At 39.0% G+C, this 21,173-nt stretch overlaps 1 protein-coding gene across 1 annotated transcript in view; it reads right to left on the bottom strand.

Annotated features, from left to right (window-relative positions):
- The window catches only part of clcn2c (chloride channel 2c), a 170,781-nt gene that overhangs the window by 34,407 nt on the left and 115,201 nt on the right, over positions 1 to 21,173 (bottom strand). The window contains exons 16-19 of the mRNA XM_013912200.1: positions 15,909 to 15,978; positions 14,697 to 14,807; positions 9,660 to 9,873; positions 2,134 to 2,267 (exon numbers count right to left, since the gene is read on the bottom strand). Coding sequence (XP_013767654.1) covers positions 2,134 to 2,267; positions 9,660 to 9,873; positions 14,697 to 14,807; positions 15,909 to 15,978 — 529 coding nt within the window. The remainder of the gene's footprint in view (positions 1 to 2,133; positions 2,268 to 9,659; positions 9,874 to 14,696; positions 14,808 to 15,908; positions 15,979 to 21,173) is intronic.

Raw genomic sequence — 21,173 nt, 5'->3', positions numbered from 1 at the left:
ATCTTAAAGTCCTTTCATGAGGACAGAGGCATACACAACGTATACTGACTGTGACACAGATGAATGTGAGAAATGGTGATTATGTCTCGCCTTGAACACCTCAGTGATCTAGAGGAGGTGGTCTGGGATACAGTTGGGCTTTTCTCTGCTTAGGCAGAAAATGGATGGATTGAAATTTTGTTATTTGTTTTCTTATTTGATTTAAATGAATGCTTAGTACTCTTAAAGTAGGGTCTTTAGTCATGAATAACAACAAATCTTTATATTCTTTTTAAATATCAGGGGACCCATGCATGGCACTTCTCACTGAATGACTCAGACCCTGTTTGCTTTGATGGTAGTCCCTGATCACTGACAACAATGTAGGTGAAAAGAACCTTTTCAGAGCCAGAACATTCATCTTTTATATAGGATGTGTCAAACTGAGAGAATTATGCAGCTTTGTGCTATGCAGTGGGCATTTCAGAGCTATTTTGCTGACAGCAGCAACCTGCTGCAGCTGGAAACAAGAATGAGAATGGAGTTATGTACAAGACAACAAGTATAATGAGCTCAAGATAATTGAGATTAATACAACCAATTAAAACAGAGTGTTGGGTTATACAACATTTCTCTGTGGGTTTGTAGTCACTCATACTACAGTATGAGTGGCAACATTTCAATTATACACAGTAATCTGGGCCACTGGGAAATATTAGTGCAGTTTCAATGCCCATTTAAGGCCAGTGATTTGCCCAATTTGACCATTGTGGCGGGGCGTGGCCTGCGGTGCCGTGCAGAGGAGGTGGACGCACCTGCACGGCATCCGCAATCACACCCCACCGAATTAAATATTGTACTGGGTCCTGTGGTTGGCGTTGTTGTTGTGATAATGTTGAGCGGGCAGCGGGAGAGCTGCAGCTCTGTGAGTATTGTGGACAGCAACCGTCAAAGCATTAATAAAAAGTATCAAAATGCCACTGGGTCTGCCGTGTATGTTTACAACCATCTTTTGAAAGACTAATTTGATTTGCCAAACGAAACCAGTTTACAGACTGTGCACACTGTATGCTAACAAGCACAGATGTCAGTGGGAGTGGGAGCTGTGTGTTCAGTTTGTGTTGAGCTCAGCCTTCGATTTCATTCGAAATTGAGCAGAAACTCAGAAGTGACAAATAAAGTTTATTCTGTTTTGTTATAACAAAGACTACAGCACAGAGCTGTGTCATAAATATATAAACCAGTGCATTCTGACACATTAAGTTACGCGTTTCAAACTCGATTTTGGCCCATTGGAAATTTGAATCCAGGCCACCTACTAATTTGTGTGCAAAGTGCACACACTTAAAATAAAATAGCTAGACACACCTCGAATGCACCCGCAGGCTAACATACTCACAAGAAAGGAAAGTAGATGGTGGAAGGCAAACAATCTCAAGAGGTTTTTACTGACTACTGGTTACTGACTTCAGGGTTGTTATTTTTGAACCACACATCAGCAGAGCTATGCAGCCATGCAGTGGCTCTGAAGTCAAAAGAGGGATGCAGTTATGCCAAAAGTGTTCTCAGAAATCTCAAAGTGCTGGAGCTCTGACTTTCTTCATATCAGAGAAAGTGGCTAAGAACATCTAAGGGGTAACTTTGCAATCAATCAACAATTAATTTAATTAAAAGTTGTATTCAGCAGTGGTAAACGCGGGCAGATTTCATCATAAAATGCAACGCAATAACAAGGTTTTACTGATTCAAAGCATTAATGATGCCAACTTTGTAGAAAATGTATGAAATAACATTCAAATGGCACAACGGGGCTAATAGTAACCAATTTTACACATTGGTGATTTTCAATAGGCTCCATATTGACCCCTGGTGGTTCGAAATTTCAGTTTTTAGACAAACCTTTGAAGTTAATTATTAGACATTCACACATTTTTAAAATTTGTCTCTATTTGTGCTGTAGACACAGATAAATACAGTCATGTGGTTTCTTATAGAAAAAATATCTGGACATGTGTGTCATTGGAAATAAGTGTATGTATTGCAATGAAACCTGTTTGTGTATCAACAAGTGGAATAACGTGAAACTAAACTTCTAAATGTGTTACTCAGACTTTATACTGATCTCTACGATGGTGCACGTGTGTTTGTGTGTACCAGCTGATTCCACGAGTGCGAGCGTTTTGAGCTGGCCCGTCAGCAGCACGTTATGCAGGTCTCTGTAGCAGCAGTTGAGTGTGATGTACCGCACGTCGCGTACCATAATGTCCTCAACACGAATATTGTACTTCCTGAAATGAGAAAAGAGGAGAGACATTTATCAAGTGGTCATAAAGATGAGAAAAAAAAAGTGAGAATAAGACAGATGGATGCGAGAATTCATTTTTAATTTTTTTAAACATTCCTCTGAATAGCCCTTTTGTTGCTGACTGTCATGCACTTTTTCCTCTGATGAACTGTCAACTGAAGCTTGATTAGTGCATGGATCTATAAACACTTCCCCCCACATACTGTACGGCTTTGACAGCACATCCTTCTTTCAGCTGACCGGTCAATCCAATAACACCTTACTCTGTCGACACGTCATCCGGATGCTGGTGCTCTGCGTACAGTATTGGAAAGTGGGTGACATTTCGCGAGCAGCTCTTGCCTCAGCATAATCGTACGCCCCAGTACACCAGTCAAAAGCACTCGCATTTCTCTCCCTGAGAAAGCCTGAGCCTGCCAAAACCTGCAAACATGACCGCAGTCACTCAGTGGTTTTCGCTGCCAAGCCTCCGCAGCCGTGCCAGGATGCAGGCTCCTTCTGTGGTGACAAGTCAATACACTGACCTCGCTTTAAATACAAAGGTAAATTGATGACCATTGTCTGCCAGCTCCTCTTTAATACACACAATGCATGAAGTTAGTCCAACATCCCTCTTAGAGAAATGAATGGCAACAACACAGTTCTGCAGAAAGATTTTCTATTGACTCTCTTGAGGTGTTGTATCAAAGCCTAATTCCACTTTACAAACAGTATTCGAGGGTCACTTAACCTACACTGTAAAGAGTAGTATCTCAACCATATTAGACAAGAACATGAAAACAGGAAGGGAGTTCTTCTAGAACCAGTATTTTTTTTAATGCCACTGGACAGAAATCTCGAGGCTGAAAAACTGTCCAATATTACTGTAATTCCAGGAAATGATTGACTCAGTATCTAAATTCAGACAGTGTTGGATTTATTTGTCTAGGTTTTGAGGTATTTACTTCCACTGTACACAATGGAGGTGAACTAAATCTTGTTTGTGTGCCTCACAGCACTGAAAAATGACATTAGTGGCACCAGCTTTCATTTTTCATCGGAAGCACTTTGGAATTTAGTTTCAGAAAAAAATGGTCCCAAAGAAAAATCCTTATAGTGAGGAAAGTAGACTCCTAGAAAGAAATTAATAATTGAAACATAACTTTTTGATTTTATGTACCCTCAGCAGGCATGTGCCTGTTAGATTTATTCCCACCCTTTTACAAAGCTTGCCAAAACCATAACCCTATGGCTATATAACAAGAGGACAATTAGAAAAAAAACATGCAGTTTTGTAATCTAAATGAAAGTAATAGAAGGTCTTTATCTTTGTTATCAATAACTCACCACTTTTAGACATCTTGTAAATCAAACCATGATCAGAGACCATGAAATGTTAATGAAATTCAGCATATTTTGGGCACCACTAAAGATTTTCCTGTTTCTCTACATACCTAATGTTATCATTAAGAGAAAAAAAACCATTGGAAGGAGACTGAATCGTTACAGTGCTCTATTAGTCTGCAATGGAAAGCAGAAAAAAAAAAAAAAAAAAAAAAGGTGACCAAAAAGATCCTTTCTGGTGCAATAGCAGCCTCTTTTAATTTGATAGTGGATCTGAGGGAATAATGTAATGCATGCCTCTGAACTGGCCACAACCACTGCCAAGACTAATTTCCCTCGAGATATCAAAGGCAGTTGATGAAATGTGATTGGTTTCTTCTTAATTGGACCTTCCTCCCCTGCAAAGACTGGGCAGGAAGATACTGATCAGTCTGACTTATATCGAAGTGAGCATCAACCTATATGTTTGAGCCAAGAGAAACAAGCTTATAGGGTTATAAACCCAGGCTTCATAGATCATCCGCATTGCTCAGGGCAGAATGGAGGGAAGGTTTGGCTGTTAGGTTTCTACATGCTTGAGTGAAGAGGGTGCAGACATTCAGGACAAGCGGTGAAAACTAATAACTAAAGGGCTGTAATGATCATCTGCCGGAGCTCCAATTATTGTCAGAAAAATAGAGATAACAGCGGACTATAGACTATTCAATCAATCAGAACTGGCCATTATGAAATGACTAAGAAAAGCAAAGTGACAGAATAAACAAAAGACAAACACATGGAAAGTGATGTTATGTAACAGTCGCCACACTTTCTTTCAAATACCACTCCAGTGTTGAAGAACGGAAGGCACAGGAAAAGGTTTCATATCCGCAGCGGATCATATATAAGATCTTTGTATTTGTGTCCATCTCAACATGTCTGCTTGTATCTGCACTCATATCTGTAAGAGTTGTGCGGGAGCAAAGCATTGAAAAAAAAAAATCTAATTCTGTCCATGCCTGTGTGGGAGTATGAGCAAATGTACATGCTATCATATGCGTGCACTGCACGGCAGGCATTACACAAGTGTTCCTGGATTTGTGAGTGTGTGTGTGGGTGGATGGTTGCGTGGGTGTGAGATGGATAATTTCCAGTTAGAGTGAAAAACACGTTCTGCTTGGAGCAGGCCACACTACCTACCTACAGTGTCTCACCTACAGGTCCGCCTCCACCTCCACTTGCGTATGCTGCAGACACACGCACACGCACACACACAGGCCTGCTGATGGAAAGTGGTGTGTGAGAGAGAGTGAGGAGAGAGGCACCAAAGAAAATAGAGTAAATGAAGGAGGAGGTAGGTAAGAGCTTTCTGCATAACGAGTCAAGTTCATGGAGGCCTATGTGTTATTGAAGATAGATGATTCCAAGAGTTTGTGTACGTGCTCAGTGTTTACACACAAACAAACACATTATACATATCATATGGATTCACAATACTGGCAACGTGTTGTTATATACAGAAAATGACAGATGGTTGTGTCATGACTTATTTTCAATATGTCCAGGCTCATATCCACACACACACACACACACACACACACACACACACACACACACACTCTATGCATGTGTGATTTTAAACATTTGCAAACGTAATCATTAAGATCCACACACACAGCCACCTGCCTTATATAGTGTTGGTCCCCTTTATCCTGGTAAAAGAGCCTGTACTGTCGAGGCATAGGCTCCACTAGACCCCTGAAGGTGTGCTGTGCTATCTGCCAACATGTTAGCAACAGATCCTCTAAGCCATAAGTTGTGAGGTGAAGCCTCTGTGGATCAGACTTGTTTGTCCAGCACATCCCACAGATACTCCTATGGACTGAGATCTGGGGAATTTGGAAGCCAAGTCAACACCTCAAACTCATTGGTATGCTCCTCAAACTGAACAATTTTGCTTTGTGGCAAAAAGCCTTGGGCACACATGACCCTGTCACTGGTTCATCACTGTTCCTTCTTGGACCACTTTTTATAGATACTGACCACTGCAGACTGGAAACATGCCACAAGAGCTGCAGTTTTGGAGATGCTCTGACCCAGCTGTCCAGCCATCACAGTTTGGCCCTTATCGTTATGCCTATTGGTACATGCATGGACAACTTGGATCTTATTTAGGCATTACAGGATTCATACAATATTATTGTAGAAAGTTGCGTTATGTGAATTCATGGGAAAATTCTTTTTAGGCTTCTTGTAATATCACAATGACCACTAGGATATATTGAGATGAAGGCTACCTATGCTTTATGCAGCTAATTTGAACTGCAACAGCTGGCAGTAATGAGGTTAGATGAAAAAGGTGCCACACTGGAAAAATCTTTTAGACAGGCCACTGAAAAAAAAAGGTTTTATTTTTTGACCAAAGTGTTTCTAACGAGAAGATTCAGTTTGTGTGAGAGAAGATTAGCTGGTTTACAAAACTTTACAAATATAAGTGAGAATAATATTCCAACCTACACCGAACAGCAGTGCTAAACAGCCTCCCCAAGCTTTTTCATGTGGCATGTCTTCCCTGCTACAAATAGCATTATATAATCAGAAATAAGAGGAACCTACAAACTAGACAACAACTACTTGGTGAAAACACAGCTCACATTGCAGTTTCTTACTCTCCCGACATACACATGCATACACGGACAAGACAAGATAGTGAGAGTGTGATTGAGAGGCCACAAGGTCACAGCAGATAATAAGAAGAGACAGAGGAGGAGAGAGCAGATAGAGTGAGAGGGGAATAGATAACAAAGAGATGGACAGCGAGGGTCAACTGAGGTGCTGGCATAGGGCTGTTCGATATAACGATATATATTGGATGACGATATAAAAACAAACGTCTATCTTTTTACTTTCGTGGTGTCACAAAATAAACTGTTTACGGGAATATTTTTTCATCGTTTTGATGGTCACTGCAGTGGCTATATTAATTTCTTAAAGTTCTCTCTTTCTCTTGTATTTAATATAACCACACTACAGACGGACAAGCAGCTGTTTTTATGCGTTGTGGTTAGCAACAACGACAGTATCAGCATCGCGTGTCCGCTTGTTTATGTTCCACGTAAACCTTTCACAATAAAGCTCAAGATCCTGTTGAGACTTTTCAAAATAAACCGAATCACGTGAAAGAGCAGATTATTTACGGATGAGAATTTTAAAAAAAGAGCCGCCAGGTGCTAAAAATAAACCTTAGACTCAAACGTTAGAACAGGCTTTTCCCCGCAGCACGATGTATAATAAATACTCACAAAGAAAACAGCAGCCTTTACAACTTATGTCTAAAAATGTATCGTTTCATGCATCGGTTAAAACACTCGACTCCAGCTACATGACGCGCAGCTGGAAACACTTCCCGCAAGACGAGCTGCCAGAGATTCACAGAATTTACAGAAAATGTTACATTTTTGTGATTTATATCGTTATTGGGACGATAGAATTCTTATATTGGGATATGAGATTTTGGTCATATTGCACAGCCCTATGCTGTGAAGTGAAGGACTCAAGCGACACACATAAATGTAACTCTACAAGGAACAGCTTCAGAAAATAATGAACAAGCAGAGGACCAAACAAAACTTTTGCTCATTGCTTTCAATTTGTGAATGCCGCATCAAAATTAAACTATTATGTTCACCTAATGCTTTGGCAGCATCTATAACATCAGTTCCAAACAATTACACCAACAGCGCTTTTATATGGAATCACAGAGCTCTGATGACACCAGGCAGTGGGTAATCCTATTCAACATTGTGTCTTTGGCATGCATTATTATTAAATATGAAGTCCATTAAAAGCCATGTACCAAGCCAGGTTCCTCCAGCCACACTTGTATTTTTGTGCAACAGATTTTACTGTAGTGCTATGATTGAGTTTAAACACCCAAATTAAAGGCAACAGTCAAAGCCATTAAAAAACACTGCAGACTAATGCTGAAGCAAGTGTATTCAGTTATTTAGTGAGCAACTAAACACAAATGTATTCATACAGTCAGTATATTTCATACAGTTTAGCCATAGTATGTTAGGCTGATGTAATCAGCAGAATGAAATGTCTCAACGCTTCATTCATAGTTAAACAGCATGCCACATAGGAGAAAATTCCCTGCTGAGCCTCCAGTTTGACTCCACACAAGCCACTCTTTGCTACAGTGTCATTATCCTGCTATCTTTATCCACAAATCCTAACTTTCTTGCAACATCTAATAAAGGCTGCCCTGCAAAATAACTTCCATGGTTGATCATCAGTCACTGAGTGCCACCATAAACTTATCAGCGCCATTAAAGAATCTACAGTTGTGGTTGAAATTTCTCTACAACTAGTAGTTTCCCTTTGCCAGCTTAAAAAGGATTTCTTTGAAAACACTCATTGGACTGACCAATCAGAACAATGCAAAAGCTGAAGTCTCTTTCTCACCTTAGAAAGGTTTCTTGGAGCCACATCTGGGGTTCTGAGATCATTGGTTTTACCAACTGTGTAAATGCAAGCTATTCAGATGTGTCACTACATTGCCTAGGTCTGGAAGAAGACTCACGCTGTCACCCTCAGAGAGGAAATTGTTCAGGAATAACCCAGGAACCACCTAGGCGTAAACCTGCCATGAACTACAAACTGCTGGAACATCTGCATCACTGTCAACCGTGAATCAAGTTTAATATCACCATGGACTAAGAGGGTGCAGACCAAGAAAGAAGGCAATGCTCCAAAATAGACACCTTTACATCTATTCACATGCACAAGCCAGATGCTTTTTAGAGATTTTTTTTTTCTTACTTGGCACAAATAGTTACCAGAAATGTAAGAAAAAGGTATGTTTAGAGCAATAAAAAATGAACACTAACCGTGTAGGAACTATAAAGCATGGTGGTAGTGGTAGCATAACTCTCTGGAGCTGTTTTTAGCTGAAAAATTGACACTACTGGGTGTTCCAACAACACAATTTTCCCAAACACATTAAAACTGGTTTTTCGAATCGATAAAAGAGGGTGACATTAAGCTTCCAGCATGAACTCTGCTAATTCTACCAAGAAGAGTAGTCAAATGTCCAGCAAGAATAATGCCACTATATAATAATATGCTGTACATAATGCTGCTAATGCTGCTTAAATGAAAGTTACCTAAAAAGGGACTATATATATATCATTTCTCCGACAATGCGGTGGATTCAGACTAACACTCTAATATCTGCAAAAAGTATTTTAACTGCTATCATGCCAACGTGATCATGCCAAAAACTTGAAAGCTAAATGTTAGCATGCTGTCTGTGGACTAATGGAGGTACAGCGAGTCTGACTCTGCCCCAAGGTAGCAAAATCCCTCTCATACAACCTCTGAAGTTTATAAATTTCCATGTTATGATTTGCAATGCTTAACTTCACATAATAATAAGTTACGCTAACAGCATAATAGGGGTGCCTTTATATTTACCAGATAACTATAACAAAGTAATAAATCTTCTAATTCAGCTCCCACCAATTAATGTGTGCATTCTTTTTTTGAGATGACATAAAGTTTTATTGGGCCCACTGACAACTTTATCATGCTAACATTTTAAAATCATTTTGTCTGTGGGCTAATAAAATTATAGCTGGCCTCAAGCTGTCCTAGGTACCAAAAATTAGCCTAGTAACACTTCTAATGCTGAGTAATTTTCATGTTGTACTTGTTTAATCTCACACTATGCTAAAGCTGACACACTGGTGGTCATAGTGGTTTTTCATTTACAAGCTATGCTACTGAGCTTTTCAAAATCATTAACAAAATCAATAAATGCATTTCCCAAAACCCTAATTTATTCCTTTCTTTGAAGCATACTGTTAAATTAGATTTCTTAACAATTTGATGCATAGATATTATATGACCTTTAACCTTTTGCACAAACTATAAACCTTTTCCATTATTTTTTGAATTCTTATTAGCTTTTGGTTTAGTAGTTAACATTCTGCATAATGGTATTTGCATAATTAAAACTTATTTGTAATTTGTCTTGTTGTGTGCTGGTGTTTCTCTAGAATATACATACTCGTGATGACCCCAGCCCAGCTCTGGGAGGTAGGGAAGCTTCTTGATCCTGATGATGGAGTCGTAGAGGGAGGGCTGCAGGGACTGGGCCACGGCATTGGCTAAGATCACTGCTATCATTACCGGCAGGATGTGGGAGATCTGGCCAGTCAGCTCAAACACGATGACTGCAGTAGAAACCGTGTGGGTGACTGCTCCCGACAAGGCTGCAGCACCTTTGGGTTTGGGAGAGGACAGTGGGGTTAGTAGAAGACCAGAGAGAGAAAGTGTAGAAATAATTGGTTAGACGTTTGCTTGTAAGGTGAGATTTGGGGCTTTAGAAAGGGGTCCTTTGGGTGGCATTCAAAGCCCCCCTCCAAAAACAGATGGGTCAATACTAATATGATTTCAAAGAGCAATAAAATACTATCTTACTGTCCCAAGCATATGACAAAGAGAACTGTTGATTAATGCCAGAGACTCAAGATTCTGACAAGCTGCTAAAATTTCTAACTTACACATTTCGCTTTCTGAGTCTCAGTTCTTCAAAGGTCTTTTGAAGATGTTAAAAGAAAAAAAAAAACTTTTTCTTGCACTTGGTTTCTTTACCATATTGATCCATCATCAGTGACTTCATTACTGTCTGCGTTCCCCCCAAAACTACAGGAAGTAAAATTAGCAAATCCCAAGATGAAAATACATAATCAGAAGTCTTTCAAACGATACAATAGAAAAGCTAACAATGGCGAATTACTTGTTTTGGAACATGATCTGTAACTTGTGCGAATTAGAGCAGTGCTTTCGGATGTTTTATAACCAACCTTCCAAGACTCTTTACTTCAACTACTACATGTCCACATTACACTATTATTGGTTGTTGCTGTTAGCTGTGATATAACATCTTATAAAAACATGTATAAAAAGTGGTAATTTTAGGCTTTACTTCCCTTGGTACAATCAGAAACTGTTTCTACTGAGCCTATAAAGACCTAAAAACTGTACTTGATTTAAATTAGCACGCTATATTTAACCATACACTGCTACGGTCGTTGTTACTACATTTCAATCCAGTTTTGACTTGGCAGTTCTGCTGATTTTTTAGTGGTCATAGCCAGAGAACTGGTTGTTATTACTGTGACAGTAATCTTCGTTTTGAAGTTTTGGTCATTTTAGGAAAAAAAACCTTTGATATTTGCGCTCGGCAAACTTGAAGGTACATAATTAAACTTCAAATGTCCACCTCCAAGTGTTTAAATCGATATTCCTACAAAACAGTCCAAATGCAGCAGGTGTACAAGATGTGCTCTAGCACTACACATGAATCCAAGCTTGACAGGGGAATTGAATGAACTTAAATCATTAACAGCATTTAAACAAAATTATAATAATTTTACCTTAGTGTTGTAGCGTGCACAGTGGGATAGATTATTTACATTGTCTACAAGAAGCTGTACATTGTATAGAACACATTTATAATCTAATCTACAAAATCAAACTTCAGATTTGGAAGTTAATTCACTCGAAGAGTCTTAAACAACAGAGTACTTTGCTCTCACACTGCAGGCTTACTTGTTGTTCCTCTAGTATTTAGTAGTATGGGAGGCAGAGCCTTCAGTTTTCAGGCCCCTCTTCTGTGGAACCAGCTTCCAGTTTGGATTCAGGAGACAGACACCATCTCTACTTTCAAGATTAGGCTTAAAACTTTGCTTTTTGCTAAAGCATATAGTTTGGATCTGGTGACCCTGAATCCTTCCTTAGTTATGCTACAATAGGTGTACGCTGCTGGGGGATTCCCATGATGCATTGAGTATTTCTTTTTCAGTCAACTTTCTCACTCACTATTTGTTAATAGACCTCTTTCCACTGAATCATACTTGTTATTAATCTCTGGCTCCACGACCCCAACTGGTCGTGGCAGATGGCCGCCCCTCCCTGAGCCTGGTTCTGCCGGAGGTTTCTTCCTGTTAAAAGGGAGTTTTTCCTTCCCACTGTCGCCAAAGTGCTTGCTCATAGGGGGTCAAATGATTGTCGGGTTTTCCTCTGTATGTATTATTGTAGGGTCTACCTTACAATATAAAGCACCTTGAGGAAACTGTTGCTGTGATTTGGCACTATATAAATAAAAATGAATATAATTGAACACTATCTCATCCATACTGACTCAGTTCAAGCAACTAAATACACATTTATCCCCCCCACAGCCTTCTCCCCTATGTCCATAAAGCAAAAATCAACTATTTTGAATAATTCAATATAAAAGGAAATTTTACATTTGCAAATCTATTTAAAAAAATAAATACAGAGTAGTTAAAAGAGGAATACTCTAGCCACATCAAAGCAGAAAGAGCAGCATGGGCAAAGTGAGTGTTTATCCTAACAGAGAAAATGGATGAGACCAATCCAAAGAATGAGATGAACACCAGGGGGGAAAATACCAGAGAATGAAAGCATTAAAATAAAAAGAGAAACAGATGGTGAGTAAGAGAGTCTACATAGACAGGTTTCATTGTTCTTTCTCCTAACTTAATTAAGCCCATGTATGCCCCTCAGATAAATGCTGCTGCTCCCTCTGCCCATCCCAACACTTATTCCTTAAAGCAAGTTCTGCTGCGAGATGAAAGAGGCTCATCAGAGTGTCAGGTCTGTAAAGGGGTGACTCATCAGCTATAGTGCAGCACAACAACAACAACATCAGCCCCAGAAAAACAGCCACCGCCAACCCATAACACTGGCATAATCAGCACGGCTGTCAACAAGTAGCAACTGTAGCAACGCTGCACCTCATTAGACACACAACTTCAGGAAGAATCTATAATGTATGTAGTGCAACCATTTCTTTAAAGAAATACTGGGTACAGCATCACTATCCAGTGTATACAATCATTACCCTTTGCTGGTTATTATCACTTATTTTACTATTCGTCTGTGTATCCAGACAAATAAATCATCTAGACTGATACATCACACATTAGCTTGTCGCAGTGTTTGTGGCTTCTGATGAGTAACAACAAACAGAAGTAAAGATATGCCATAGGGAAGTTCTGAGTCATTAAACATAATGTCTCTATTACATGGTTTGTTCACCAGAGAGTAAAGATCTCAGTATTGTTTGTTTAAGGTACATTTGTTTAATAAACCATACAGGAAAACAAAAAAAAACCAGAAGAAAATAAATATTTTGACATTATTAATAAGTTAAAATAATCATTTGCATTAACTAGCTTATTATTATCACTGTCCAGAGGGGGTATTTTTTGGACGTTTTTTGCGTAATTATTGGTAGTAAACTAGTAGTAGGAAATTATGGCTGTTGATTAAAATTTTCCCACATATTCTAACAAACTTGTTGTCTATCACATTACTTTTACAATTCAGTTGCTCTCCTTGTGTTTAACTTCCCTTGATATTTAAATAACAAAGCTGTGACACTGAGTGCAGTGCATTGTTGATTTAATGACTGTATTAGCACAAACAGGGGTGTGCAGTGTGAGTAAAAGTTGATGAGCAACAGCTGTCATATTTACCATTAGCTTTCTATTTATCCTTGTTTAAAAATTGGAACTAATAAAAATTGTAATAAAATTATCGAGTTTCTGGCAGGTTTAAAAATTAAGTAAATACAACCTTTAAAAAAAAAGTACAAATAAATGGTAAATGGCCTGCATTTGTATAGCGCTTTTCTAGTCCATAGGACCCCAAAGCGCTTTACACTACATTCAGTCATCCACCCATTCACACACACATTCACACACTGGCGATAGCAAGCTACATTGTAGCCACAGCTGCCCTGGGGCGCACTGACAGAGGCGAGGCTGCCGGACACAGGCGCCACCGGGCCCTCTGACCACCACCAGTAGGCAAACACGGGGTTAGTATCTTGCCCAAGGATATTTGGCATGCAGCCAGGATGCAGCCTGGGATCGAACCACCGACCTTCTGATTAGTGGCTGACCTGCTCTGCCACCTGAGCTACAGCCACAACCTGAGATGAACACTAACCTTATATTACACATTGTTTAGTACAGTTCATGGTTCGGGAGCTTGTAGAATAACCTGTAGCAGCAATAACTACTTCTTTGCATGGCTATTAGTCTGTCATATTATTTCTTTGTGGGCATTCATGTATGCACAGCTCTCTTAAGGTCCCCAAACAGCATTTTAATCAGGTTAAGGTCTCAGCTTTGACTCTGTCCAGTGGATGCCCAATCCAGTTTGAAACAAGTCTTAGCTGTCGAACACATAGCCTCACATTTTTCTCAAAACAAAGACTATGGTGTACAGGAGTTTATGGTCAGCTCAATAACAGCCTAGCATTTGTCTAATAAATTATAACATGGGATAATGTGTCATGTTTGGTAGTTCATTTCTCAGAAATCTATACAGACAGACTTAAAATGCAGAGAAACAATACAGTTTCTTATTAATATATTCTTTTAACACTTAAATTATGTTCCTTTAACACTTTTTGTATTCATATATATATTGTTCAAGTACATTATTCAGTCAACACAAAACAAAAATATGCCTTTGCCAAGCAACAAAACAATGTCTGCTTCTTAACAGGACTCCTGGATTGCACATTAGCTTGGATATTCAACTTCCAGACTTTCTAGTGGAATATGAACATCTGACAAAACCACTGTGAAGAAATTTGTTGTTGTTTTTTTCAGCTGGTGTCTAAACTGTTTTGCAGGAGGTTTCTTTGTCGTGACTGGTCTGGGGATCTTATAAATATAATTTGATTTTGTCTGGAGTACTTGAGTCTGTTCATATTCCGTGTCACCTTTAATCAGTGTCAACTTAAAGCCTTAACTTGGAGCTGAAAAACTGAGCAATTCTGCTACAGGAAATATTTCTGTGCATTCACTTTTATTTCTCTTGCCATCAAAGATGAAATCCCTTCACAGAAAGTCAAGAAGAAAAATGCGTATATAGGTTTATAATGCAAAGGCTGAATCACAGAGGAATTGTAGAAGCAAACGTCTTTTATTGCAGCAAAAATATGTAGATTAGGATGGAGAGTGAGAGACAGCTGAAATGGTGTGTGTCTTTAACTTACCCACAACAGCATAGCCTCCTGGCACTATGGGGTAGATGGTACCATCTGTGTTAATGCCATCAGGGAACCAGGCAGCCATGCTTTCTCCAACCAGACGACCAAAGGCTGCCCCTGAATTACACAGGGAAACAGAGACACACAATCATTGAGACCATTTCGCAAGTGCAATATTGGTGGTGGCCCAGTAGATGCTGTAACGCCAACCACTAAAACATAAATCCTTAGGTCAAAAAGTACAAACGTCTTGGGTATGCTAAAAAGTTTTATAGTGAAAGTTTAATAACTGTATTTGATTATGATTTTCTCGCTGTTTCCAAATATGAGCAATACACCACTGCTTTGGTTCTCATGTGAACGACAGCATCAAGCACTCCTTATTTGAAAAACCTTTCTCTAAATGGAAATGAACCAATTAAAAAAACGAAAACTGTAACGTTGGTATTAAGCCACACCAGGGTATTTAAAAATGATTGATTTTTTTCCCCAACCATTTTGAAAATAGTGTACATGTGCCTTTCTTATACACCAGTACACCTGTACTGTACTTTAGGGGTGGCGAACAAGAAAGCTGGTTGCCTGACTCTGTGTTAGCACTGCAACAGGCTGGTGACCAGTCCGGCGCGTACCCTGCCTCCCACCCTATGACAGTTGGGTTAAGGCTCCACCACCACCCTGAATTGGATGTGGTGTTCCTGGTCAAGTGTCAGGAGGATATAAAGTTATGAGGTCAAAAGACATCACCTAATCCCATGTACCATATACCTACAGCGACAATTGCCTCCTCTCTCCTCAACTGACAGTTGGATATTTGAAATGATTGTTATAGTTGCATCTTTTGTTTGGACAGGAAAGCAGGGTAGCAATTAGACTTAAAATAGCAGATTCAATGGCAGCAGTTCCAGTGACAGTCTAGAATGCTAATTAGATTGGTCTCATAAGTTTCACTTCCTGCTTAAATAAAGATACTAATAATGCCAAATAAATTCCCAAATTAAATACAATAACATTATTTGTATTTAATTAGTGGCAAACATATATAGTAATTTATAGTACGTTAACATGACTGACTTTCAAAGGATTTATTTTTGTTTGATTTTTTTGGTAAATATGTTAAATTACACAAACGTAATCCTGTAGAGTAGGGTTAAACCTAGGGTTGGGTTTCTTCTGTCCCTTTACACACACAAACACATGTAGTCATTTACTTCTTACCAATGACAAATACTGGCATGAAGGCTCCGGAGGGCACTGGGATAGTGATGGCCAAGGCAGACATCCAGAACTAAGAGGGGAAAATAGAAGCAGATAAAGAAAGAAAAGACATGAAAAGAAAGAACAGGGTGGCATTTCAATTAGCTTCAGAGTACCATCCGGTGTGCCCCTCGATGATAGCCAAGCTGAACCCTCTACCAGCAGTGAGGAGGCGACCATGCGAGGCTTATTGCTGAGGTTAGATTGAGCTGTCACTTTCACTCTCCATTTGACAAAGACCCTGAAATAAACCCCTGGGTAATGAGCGGACTCTGCCGATTGGCCGACGGTGCACCAGACGAGCGGAGAGACTGCTAATTAGGAAAGAAACAAAAACGGAAATGTCATCACTGACAATGTGTGAGCATTATCGTCAGGTCTGTGTGTGTGTGTGTGTGTGTGTGTGTGTGTGTGTGTGCAAATGTATAAGTGTAGCAAGATGTAGGAAGATGGTTGAACAGAGATGAGTTTTAAAAGGCTGTCATACTCACTTATGGAAATAAAAGTCTGCACTGATACCTGGGACATCGTTAAAACGATGATCCACGCTTACTTGACTGGACTCAATGTTAGATTAAAAAGTCTTATTAAAATTCCATTTATACTCCACACTACCAGCATAGTATTTATCGGTTCTTCAGTAAAAACTGTCTGATCACTCTTTCCATCCTTGACACTTGAGGTAGTTAAGACTGACTAAGTCAACCTTCAAAGTTAACTCTAACTCAGTTTATTTGTAGAACAAAGTGTATTTTTTAACCTTTTCAATGTCTTAATAAAGAAATCCTCACTGAGTCAAATCCTTACTTGTTCCCACGGTCGCCAGTTCACACATGAAGGCCATTTGGATCACTTCTGTACTGTAGACCGGTAATCCAAGGTGCATTGAATCATGAGCACCAACATGCTGCACTCTACTCACAACACACACCAAAAGCATCTTCCAAACATTCAGTCTGTTAAGGCTACAAAACAATCGCATCTCTCTGACTTGCCCTCAGTGCCAACAGGATTGCTGTGAATCATACACTGGGGAAACCAAACAACTGTTGGTTAAGCGCAAAACAGAAGAGCTACCTCGTCGGGCCACAACTCTGCTGTCTACACCTCCGGCCCCGACTCTTGACTCTCAACAATGATGATGTGCACATTCTGGCCAGGAAGCAATGCTGATTTGGGAAATCAAAGAGGCCCAGAAAAGGAACAACCATCATATTTGAAAAGAGATACTTTAGCCGTCAGTTTGGTTTCTTGTGTAAGAAATTAATTATCTCGAACATGAGTTTTCTAGGAAATGTGAGAGTCTGAATGTGAGGCTGAAATATTGCTTGTACAACACTAAATGCTGGTTGAGGTTGTTTCATTTTCCTTTCAGACAGAAACAGGAGTTTAACAGAGAGTACAAGACACATGTACGAGCTTGTTTCAGCTGAACTGTGTAACGAAAGTTGGGAAGTGCCTTAGAATCAGGTTCCCAGTGAATGAGGGGTAAAAGTGTTTCAGTGCGAGTCTCCCAAGGTCTTGATTATCCAATCCATTAACCTCCTAGGACCTGGCGTCCACATATGTGGACATCACATTTTGGGTTATTTAGACTAAAATACTCAATTTTGCTCTACATGGGACTGATATCCACTTACAAGGACATTATACTGCTACTGTTCTAACAAAATTTTAAACGAATATCCTCATATGTGGCTCTTATTTTTCTTAAAAACAAAAATAAGGTAAAAAAAAAAATCTGGTAATTCTTTGTTTTTACATTCATCGGGCCCCAATATGCCCAAATATCAAAGAGAAATTAAAAATGAATGTCGTGGAAGAGTCTGGGTCTTAGGAGGTTAAGGTACTACCGAAAAGAAAAGGAAAGAGGATTTGGAGCTAAAGTGCTTTAATAGCCCTTGAATTGAGTAATAAACTAATCGACTGTAAGTAAATCAATTAGTGAGTATTTTAAAAGTTCACATTTTTGAGTAAGTTAAAGCTAAAATGTCAAAACCTTTTCTCCAAATTCTGTAATCATTTATTCTGTAATTTGTTAAACTACAGGTAGGCTTGTGCATATGTTTCCATGTCATTTTGAAAAATCAAAGCAAAATACTCTACTATAAATAACAAATTCAAAAAACTATGTCCATTTAAATACAAATATTAACATACGATGTAAAGTTGGGTATACAACATTTTATGGTTGAGACTGTATGTGGTGGAAACAGTTGGGAACAGTTTTTACTTGCTGTTGCCAACCAAGTAACAGGTCTCTACAAAGGGTCCTTGATCTTGACCTGAGATTGTGAATTTGAACAATTTTAATTGTTTAAGTAGCATCTGCACAGATAGCATGCTAACTCAAAGCTAGCCAAGAGCAGAGTGATGTTAAAGCTGAGTGCATGAAGACCCCAGCCCAGCAGCCAGAGCCTGAACTTCAACAAGAAACAAAGGCAGTGATGAGCAGCTAGACTGCAGCCTCCATTTCTACCTGTTCATGTTTCTAAAGTAGAATCACTGGGGTAATTAACTTTGAAGTCTGTTTAGGCTCATTGTCATATAATATCCACTTTTACTGCTACACAGATGACACCCAGCTCTATTTATCTTCCAAACCCACAGCTACTCTCCCACCCACATCCATTTCTGACTGTTTAAGTGAAATCAAAGTTTGGTTTACTCATAACTTTCTCAAACTTTATGGTAATAAAACAGAATTTATTCTAATAGGCACCAAATCAAAACTGACTAAAGTTCTAACCAAAGTCTTTCATTATCCATTGATAACGCTGTTGTCACCCCTTCCCCTGAGGATAAGAGTCTTGGTATCGACAGCCCTCTTTCCTTCACAACATATATAAATAATATCACTCGGTCTTCTTATTTTCATCTTCGTAATATTAACCGCCTTCATCCTTCACTCTCTCCAAACAGTACTGCCATATTTGTACTGCTTTTGTCACATCTAGTTTAGACTACTGCAATTCTCTTCTCTATGGTCTACCTCATAAGCCTCCCCATAAACTGCAGTTAGTTCAAAATACAGCTGCTCATATTATATGAAAAATTAGATCTTCTGAACATATAACACCTGTTCTAACACAGCTTCATTGGCTTCCAGTTCACCTCCAAGTCAATTTCAAGATCCTGCTTCTTACTTAAGAGCACTTAAAAACCTTGCGCCTCCATATTTACCTGACCTTCTTCACATGTACTCACCCCTACGTACACTCCCCTTTTCTTCAGCTTCCCTTCTGTCTGTTCCAACTGCTCACCTGACTACAATGGGACTGACTACCAAAACTTTGGAATGCACTTCCACCAGATCTCCGCACTATTAACTCTGTTTTTAAATCACATCTTAAAACCTATGTATTCAGAATTGCATACCCTTCATCACTTTTCTGTCTTAGTCCATTTTTTATTTCGTTTAGCTTTTATACTGTCATACTTGTACATACATACTTTTTATTTTTGTTTACCTTTTTTTTTAATTTTGTTGTAATAATGTAAGGTGACCTTGAGGGTCTTTAACCTCCTAGGACCTGGCGTCCACATATGTGGATTTCACATTTTGGGTTATTTAGACCAAAATACTCAATTTTGCTCTACATGGGCGTGATATCCACTTACAAGGACATTATACTACTACTGTTCTATCAAAATTCTAAACGAATATCCTAATATGTGGATAAAAATAAGGTAAAAAAAAAAATCTGGTAATTCTTTGTTTTTACATTCATTGGGCCCCAATATGCCCAAATATCAAAGAGAAATTTAAGATGCATGTCGTGGAAGAGTTCGGGTCTTAGGAGGTTAAATGTGCCAATAAATAAAATATATTATAATTATTTTTGATTTGTGTTAATACATAAAAACTGAAAGATCCCGTCTGTGTCCTCATTAGGACAGAGATTTGTGCTGGTGTGTGGGACTCTAACCTCAGGGCTATATTGTTAACTGGTGAGAAGTTTGAGATGTATTTCTCTTTAGCTAGAAACACAAATTTTCTGTTCCTTTTTCCATTACTCTCACCAAATTAGAAACGGATCCTGTTTCAGTAATAAAAAGCTTTTAATATAAAGATGCAGCATGAAAGGGTCAGGCACCATAAAGCGACTTAATAGATATGTACTTAAATGAAAATAGGTCTAGACTGGCTCTCTGAGCTAAAAATTAGCCATCAGTTAGAAGTGTGAGTAGAAATAGAGATTATAAGAGACAATGTTTATGTTCAAAGTATCCTGAATAGAAATCTTTAGGACAATTCAGTTACGGCAAAGATAGTGGTTATTACACCAATTTAACAGCTGTAACAAAAAACATGGCAAACAACATTCAAATTTAGGGTCATTTTAGCCTGCTGATCAGAAAAAAAGAATCAGTCTAAAATGGATCAATAGTGCAATTAGAGATTATTTTACATGATGTTACCTTTAAATAGGCCAGTACTATTAATTGGCACGTATTCTTCGGCACAGAGCGGGTAATGTATTGAGCACAGGCTTATATTTTCAGTGTTTGCATGCACAGAATGAGACACATGAATCAGTGTATTGTACAAGCCATTACACAAACCTCATCACTATAATAATCTCATGGTTTCAAATAGACTTTTTAATTACACTCATTGCTCCGTCGCTCTCTCTCCCTTTTCTGCTCCCTCTGCTCCAACTATAGTTAGCTGTAATTAAGGCTGGCTGCCATGGTGACGTAATGGATCTCCTTCTGTGACCCTAAACTGCCGCCGCTTTCGCACCCCGTACAAACACACATATGTGCGTAGGTGTTCACACACACTATAACACGGACTCAGCGAAGAGAATCAGGCTAAAACACAGTCACACACACACACGGTTACAAAATACAAAATAGGCCTCATGGGAAAATGAAGACAGCAGTGTGAAATAATCTTTAGACTTGCCTTCCTCTCTCATTCTTTCTCTTCCACCTAGACAGTAAAACTAGAATAAGAGTTGGGAACTTTTAAAAGATCTGAGAACTCATAAGAAGAGGCTTAACTTTATTAGAGGCCATGAACTCCCAGGAAAGCAGTACACAAGAAGGTGAGTGTGTCCTCAGGTATGTGTGGGTTATATCGTCAATACTGAGGCCACACTGATCTGAGAGGAGTCCACTGTTACCGGGTGGTTAAACTACAGGTAGACCTTCACACACCTTGTATTTTATGATGCTCAGAAACACTGTGCCCATTGTTGTGTTACTTTAAAAAAAAAA

This window comes from Pundamilia nyererei, unplaced genomic scaffold (assembly GCF_000239375.1).
Source record: "Pundamilia nyererei isolate P.nyererei 1_Seehausen unplaced genomic scaffold, PunNye1.0 scaffold00083, whole genome shotgun sequence".
Lineage (NCBI taxonomy): Eukaryota > Metazoa > Chordata > Actinopteri > Cichliformes > Cichlidae > Pundamilia > Pundamilia nyererei.
This window is presented reverse-complemented; position numbering and strand designations above follow the sequence as displayed.